The 7,176-nt window shown below is 46.8% G+C and overlaps 1 protein-coding gene across 1 annotated transcript; it reads left to right on the top strand.

The window, feature by feature from the left end:
• The first annotated feature begins 319 nt into the window (after window positions 1-319).
• Window positions 320-4,537, top strand: LOC124253996 (GTPase IMAP family member 4-like). Its single transcript, XM_046687851.1, has 5 exons — window positions 320-1,119; window positions 2,827-2,910; window positions 3,039-3,149; window positions 3,389-4,017; window positions 4,063-4,537. Exons 1-4 carry the CDS (start codon window positions 330-332, stop codon window positions 3,481-3,483), a joined length of 1,080 nt encoding a protein of 359 aa, XP_046543807.1. The 5' UTR covers window positions 320-329; the 3' UTR covers window positions 3,484-4,017; window positions 4,063-4,537.
• The last annotated feature ends 2,639 nt before the right edge of the window (window positions 4,538-7,176 follow it).

Below are 7,176 nucleotides of genomic sequence, written 5' to 3'. Positions count from 1 at the left end.
TCTTCATGTGCCTAGTATACATACAATGGACTAGCAAATCTGAAGATTGTATAGCACATGTACCTGTACCTTCCTTTATGCCGTGCTTATGTGCGTCAATGAGATCTGACACACTGACGTGGGGACATCGTGATTTCATGTGGTAAGTTGGCCTGGACTCGTTGCTCTTTATTACAATTTTTGATAATATGATCACTCAATATATATTCGGTAACAATGACATAATTGGCCAAATCAACATTAAGCAAGAAATACCTCGAGCCTCACATATCAAGCATGAAACAAAACCACATAATTATTAAATTTTTTGCAGGACGATGAGCAACCAAATGAAAATGGTTCTCCTTGGTCGTAATGGCAGTGGCAAAACTGCCGTGATAGAATCACTTCTTGGAACATCCATCACACATGGAACATCATCGTTTGGGTGGAATAGTATCCATACAGTGACAAAGCAGAACTCTCAGTTAACCATTATTGAAACACCTGGGCTATTTGCAGAAGAACAGGATATTTACGCAAATAAAATGAGACTTGCAGAATCGGTGTACACCTTCACACCAGGCCCTGATGCCTTTGGACTTGTAATTCGAATAGGTCGATTTACACCAGAGGAGAAGACAATGATAGATATTCTTAGAGAAATGTTTGGAGAAGAAGTGTTTCAATTTACTGTTCTTATCTTTACGAGATTGGATGATCTAAAGTATGATGGCGTTACCCTGGAGGAATACGTACAAGAGAGTACACCGGAGTTGAAGAGAGTCCTTAATGCATGTGGAGGAAGATACATTGGTTTCGACAACACAGGAACGTGGGAATCCAGATCAGAGTGTGGACATAAGCTGCTATCCATGTTACAAGATCTCCGGACGCGGAACAGCACCATGGTTTATACTGTGGCCATGCTTGAGGACGCCACTAGGCGCCAACAGAAGAAAGAAGAAGAGGCTCGCAATGAACTAGAACAGAGCTACAAGGAAATGAAAGAAGAGTTGAAAAGTACCATGAGACAGGAAATGGAGGATGAGATAAGAAGACAGAGGCGGGCTGAACAAAGCATCACTGCCCCTATTTTAGCGTTAAACACTCAACGGAGAGATATTACAACAGGATATGGTATGTATACTTTTGTACAATATACTGTTTTGGTGTAGCTATTTTCATAAAGATATTGTGAACATATTTAAATGGTAAGAGTAATGCTTTACATATATACTGAGTCAAAAAAGAAACTTCACAAAATGTAATTTGAAAAATAATGAATATTTTTTCTCTAATGATACATCTATGTATCCGAAATGGGATTCCTATCTTTCGACTCTAGAAAAACGTGAGCAAAACCAACTCAAACCCATCCATTTGTCGTGCAAATGACGTTAGTGCCAAATCAGGTTTTGCACGTGCAGTCGATCACGTGATCTTCGCATCGAAGTTTTCTTCATATGCATGTGTTTGCATTGGCCTCAAGAATTGAAAAAACACTTTTAAACCACAGTTCTAAAGGTACTTGAAATGCCACGATTGTCAAATGTGCAATGTGAACGTGCCGTAAGCATGTTGCAAGCGGGAAGATCAGTTATTGACGTCGCAAGAGCAATGGGATGCAGCCGTCGTACTGTGTATGACTTGCGAGGTCGTCTACAACAAACTGGCACCACTTGTGATCGCCCAAGGTCGGGTCGTCCACGTATGACGTCACGAGCAGAAGACCGTCAAATCGTCCTACGTCACCTACGACAGATTTCTGCCGGCTACACGAACCAGGGCTGAGATGTTTAGAGGTCGACTGTCCTCACAGACCATTCGAAATCGGTTGCGGGCTGCCAATCTCCATTCTCGACGTCCATATCGTGGGCCAATATTGACGCCGTTTCATCAACGTCAACGTCTGCTGTGGGCCAAACGGCACCTCCTATGGACCCTGAGACACTGGAATCGAGTCGTCTTTAGCGATGAATCCAGGTTTACCCTCAGATTCGCGGACGGCAGGCATAGAGTCTGGAGACGACGTCGTGAACGGTATGCCCAATGTTGTGTACAGGAAGTCGACAGATTCGGGGGCGGAAGTTGCATGGTGTGGGGTGCTTTCTGTGGGAACAACTGTTCCCGACTTCTGGTCATCCGTGGAAACCTCACAGCTGCTGCTTACCGCGACCAGGTGCTCGCCCCTGAACTCGTTCCTTTCATGGCGGCTCATGGCCCAGGTCTACAGTTCCAGCATGATAATGCTCGGCCGCATACCGCGATGTTGACACGAAGCTTCCTTCAAAACGCTGGAATCAACGTCATGGACTGGCCTGCGAGGTCCCCTGACCTTAATCCAATAGAGCACGCTTGGGATGCACTTGGGAGAAGGCTTCGTGGTCTTAGGAACCAACCTCAGAATTTGCAGGAACTTGGCGCTGCTTTGCAAGAGCAATGGCGCAGAATCCCCAACAACGTGTTCACAAGCATCAGGCAGTCGATGAGGAGACGGTGTTTGGCAGTGGTGAATGCGCGGGGTGGCCATACACGATATTGAACTGAGAAATTTCGCATTTTTATTCTTGTGACTTGACATTCTGTATACCCATGTTTTGGAACGGCGGTGTAGCCTAATGGAACTGATTATGGCACTGTCAGTGTATCGAGTACATCAAACAGATCTCAGCAATGAAATGATAACAATTTAGCCATCTTACCATCTCTTGTTCTTTTATAGTGCCCTGAAGAAAGAATGTGAAGTTTCTTTTTTGACTCAGTATATGAACAACATATTTCAGTGATCATTATTTTCTAGTGGAAGTCTTTTTTTATACATCTGCCTGTTTTTCTGTGTCACAGAGCCAAGCAAACCCCAAAGTAAAATATACACAAGACAGAAGGATGTAACGGGGCACACAGTCTGCAAAACAAATTCAAGAGAAGGTAAAATATTTTTGAATATTTCTGTTTTTATCACCCGTGATTCAGTCAATGTTTAAGAGTTCTTCATTCCTCTCTGTGTGATACATTCCTAACTCTCAAGCACTCAGTAGCATGCGCCCTATTTTCAGGAGCTGCTTCTCTCAAACATGAAAGAGGACCCAAGCCAAAGTTAAAACCAAAGCCTACACCTCCAAAAGTACAACAACACATCTCTACAGATACGCTCGTCCAAGATGGTGGTATGTGTTAAATGCAATCTTACAGTCATTAATTTACCATAACATAATATGTTCTGTGTTATCCTTGATTTACTAATTCAGTTGTAACAGTAGAGTCAGTAAACACAATCATTTTTCTATGGTTGTAAAATACATGTGCGTCTGTGTTTGTGTCTTTCTGTGAATAAGAAATTGCAAAGTACAGTTTGCTGTTTAATAGGCTGATTTATCATTAAAACATGTTTTTTCTTTACTTATAGCTCAAAACGAAGGACATACTACCAGAGTGAAACCAAAACGAAGGGGGATGATTGGAAGATTGATTCGCTTTTGGGAGTCATTTCACTCAAAATAAGGCTTTGATCCAAACAGTGGTACCTTTTGTCACGACATGAAGAAACATGTAACATATTCTCTTAACTTACTCTGCTTTACAACAAATGCATTTTCCTTCTATTTCACTAGAAGCCTACTTTATGTTCCACTGAATAAAGTGTTTTCACGCTAGTAGTATCTGTCATTTGTGTGCACTGCGCAGTCCTTCTTCAAAGCGTTTTGCTTAGAGGCTGTGTTCACGGTTTTCTCTGATATTAGTTCAGTAATGACTCTTTCATGAGGCCTATTTTGTGTTGCATTGAGGTTGTGTTTCAATTTTGATTGTTACACAACTATATATTGGTGTTAGATTCGTGTTTTCCGTCACGCTGCGTGTTTGATCAGTTTGTTTACATGTTGATAAGTCGCAGATGGCAGACCTGTTGCTTGAGCCTTCAGAGTCGGAGACACTGTCGGTGTTTACCACCAAGTGTAACAGCTGTCATCTCCCCCAGAGTGGAAGGATCCACATAGTTGTTGTTCTGACTGCTTAGACGGGATGTGCACCAAGAAGGTTAAGTGCCCTGAGTTTGCAGCTTACCTCAGAGTGGTCAAGTAGCGCCAGCAACAGCCGTCTAGACGCATGCCTTGGGATAAATGCTAAGCTTCGGATCGGCGCCAGTCGCCAGACAAGCAACAGTCTCCAGATCAGCGTCAGGCGTCATCTGAGCACCAGTCATCAGAGCAGCACCAGTCTTCTGATGGATGCCAGTCTACTGATCAGCGCCAGGTAGCTGAGCAGCGCTGTCGTTCAGATCACTTTGTGGGGAGCAGGTCGTCTGGTCGGGACCACTCTCGATCAAGGACTCGCGGTCGTTCTCCTTTCAGATCAGACGGTTGGGGCAGGTCTGGTGCCAGACATTGTAGCGCCAGACGCCACTCATGCTTTCGGCACCACTCGCCATCGTCAAGTTCTACATACTACCGTTCAAGGTCGCTGACCAAAGGAGTTCACCTAGCGCCAGGCGCCGTTCGTCGAGGGCCAGTCGTCACCTGTCACCACTTCCCATGTCGCCTGTCATGGTCTTTCAGACGGTTTGCAGGTTTTCAGTGGCAGCTGGACACCGCAGTGCAGTGTCTTCCTTGTCAGCGCCATCTAAACCTCAACTGCTGGTTCTTTTTTAATCCCATAATCCCCTTGGAGCCCTTTTGAGGATGAGGATGAGTGTATGCCTATTCCCGTTGGTCGTCTTTGCATGGCTTGCCGCCTCTCCGGATTGTGCTTCTGGTGATGAGGATCTGGATTCTCCTCCCTGTGTTCCATATTCAGAGGATACCCAGGTGACTGCATATTTTCTCCAAGTGGAGCCAGTCACACTTAGAACTTCGGAGGAGACCTTGCGGAGAGCCTATAATGCTGACACACACCACACACACACACACTCCACCCCCAACCCCCCACCCCAGTGGACTTTGTGGTAACTGTGGAGAAGAAGGTTGCGGCTGCGACTTCTCCTCATTCTGGCTTGGCTCCTTCAATGACAGCTCGGGTCAGGAGGAGAATTCCCATTGCCCACCCTCACTTACTTACTGCAAAGCTTAATGATCACCTGAAGGCAGAACTTCACTCTGCATCCCCAGCTTCAGATCAGCTTTTTGCCAGGTGAGTATAGCGTACGTAAAGTAAGAGCAGGAGCAGCGGGTCGACCTCACGACCAAGAGAGTTGAGAATTTTTCTCAGAAGATTGTGGTGTCAGCAACTCTTAAGAGGCCTACTTTTCACCCCTCCAGGATTACATTTGCCAAGCCAAAGAGGAAGGTGCCTGACACCGCACCCAAGATCCTGTCCACGCCCTTCGTCTTCTCAGGGTACCAGCTTCCGCTCTAGATATCTCCACTATTGACCACTTGGCCAATAGAGACACCCCTAGTGTCAGACAAGCAGCTCCAGGCTGTGTTACAACTTCAGTTGCTTGTGGACAAGTCCAAAGTCCCAGCGACATCACCCCCGGGTTTTACAGTCCAATCTTCTACTTTCTGCTGATTTGAAATCTGCCATTTGGAATCTGTACGGTCCCGCGCTATCTGCACAAGCTTGGCGTCCCTTTGAAGATGGACCTCGATGACAGATTCGTGGCACAATTGTGTCTATGGCTGCTTGTCAGGCAGAGAGGCTGCGTCATCAGTCATTTTCATTGATTGGGATAGCTCGTCAACCTGGACAAGTGGGCCTCACTCCGTTTCAGTCACTCGTCTTCATTGGGGGTCACTTCCGGACGGACCTCGGTCGTCTGGTAGCTCCCCAAGAGAGGCTTCGCGCCTACCAACCCCTGATCCCCTTAGGTTCAGAGAGTGGCAATGCCTATTAGGCCTTCTCACCTCCGCTCAGGATCTGACGGCCTGAGGACGCCTGATGCTCGGACCCCAAGAATGGTGGCTCCAGCCATCCAATGTCCAAAGCAGAGTCTCCCTGCTGCTATTTGAGACTACTCGCCATCTTTTCGTGGACGTGTCCTTCCAAGGGCGAACCGCTCATTTGGACGCAGCGACATCAGCCAGGTTGTGGTCAGAAGAACCACAAGGTCTTCACATCAACAACCTGGAGTTTATGGCAGTGATCCCAGCCTAAGATCGCTGGAAACTTGAGTTGGCAGACAAGCCACTGACAAAGCGATGGTCGCGGCATTCATCAACAAACAAGGCTCAACGAGACAGCGTCTTTACTGAACCTGAACGTCTGTCTATTCGACATCATGGACAAGTTCTGAATTCAACTGAAAGCGGGTCACATTCCAGGTGTAACCAGACGCCCTCTCTCGTCCAGATCTTCATCCACCCACAGAGTAGATGCTGCATCCAACCGTCTTTTGACAGATAGCAGATCTCTGGGGTCGACCCATCATTGATCTGTTCGCCACAACAAGCAGCTGGAGATGTTCATCCCTCCAGTACTGGAACCTCACGCATGGGATCTGGACGCTCTTGTAGTCAGCTGGGATGGGTTGGATGCGTATGCCTTTCCTCCCCCATGCCTCATGCTCAAGTAGTGGAAAAGATCCAGTCCATCAATCTCCTTCTGGTAGTGCCACTGTTGCCTGCACGCCACTGGTTTGTGGTACTAACAGAACTGACAAGCGGTCCACCTCTACCTCTGCTGGATCAGGTGGATCTTCTGTGGAGCCCACACAAGAGGAGACTGCACCCGGAGACAGAACTAACTGTAAGTCTCGGCGGATCGTAGCCTCTTCGGCTTTGGTTGCTCAGATTGCAGACTTCCTCCTTTTCCTCCAGAACAAACGAAACTTCAAAGCCACCATGATCACCACTGGTGTAGGTTCTATGCTGTCTAAAGCTGGCGCCTCTCTGACGAGTGCCCCTGAGCTTAAAGCTATCCTCAACAAGACCAGATGAACACGTTTTGGATGCCATCTTGGCAGTTATCAGTGGCTCTCACCTATTTGGCAGGTGAACCATTCGAACCACTTGAAGACGCTACTCTTCTTCATCTTATAATGAAGACGGTGTTCCTGGTGTCCTTAGCAGCGGCGGCTCGATCATCTGAGATTCAAGCCATTGATGCCACGCAGGTCATGGCGGTGTTCATTTGGGTCTTCTCGTGGATTTCATAGCCAAGAACCAACTCCCTTCGCATCCCCCTAGCTAATTCTTTTTTTGGTTCCCTTGTGCCTCTGAGGAGTCTTCAAGATGTGGAGGATCTTTTCCTGTGGCCAGT

The sequence above is a fragment of the Haliotis rubra genome, unplaced genomic scaffold (genome assembly GCF_003918875.1).
Source record: "Haliotis rubra isolate DU_JTF1 unplaced genomic scaffold, ASM391887v1 Scf56, whole genome shotgun sequence".
NCBI classification, from domain to species: domain Eukaryota; kingdom Metazoa; phylum Mollusca; class Gastropoda; order Lepetellida; family Haliotidae; genus Haliotis; species Haliotis rubra.
The sequence above is the reverse complement of the archived record's forward strand: the minus strand, read 5'-3'. Positions and strand labels throughout refer to the sequence as shown.

What these genes read in the sequence shown, in the direction of transcription:
- LOC124253996 (XM_046687851.1), top strand. Translation starts at nt 330, where the DNA reads ATGAAAATGGTTCTCCTTGGTCGTAATGGCAGTGGCAAAACTGCCGTG. An exon ending in CAAAACAAATTCAAGAGAAG is followed by an intron (nt 2,911 to 3,038) that starts GTAAAATATTTT and finishes CCCTATTTTCAG; the next exon opens with GAGCTGCTTCTCTCAAACAT. An exon ending in TACGCTCGTCCAAGATGGTG is followed by an intron (nt 3,150 to 3,388) that starts GTATGTGTTAAA and finishes CTTTACTTATAG; the next exon opens with CTCAAAACGAAGGACATACT.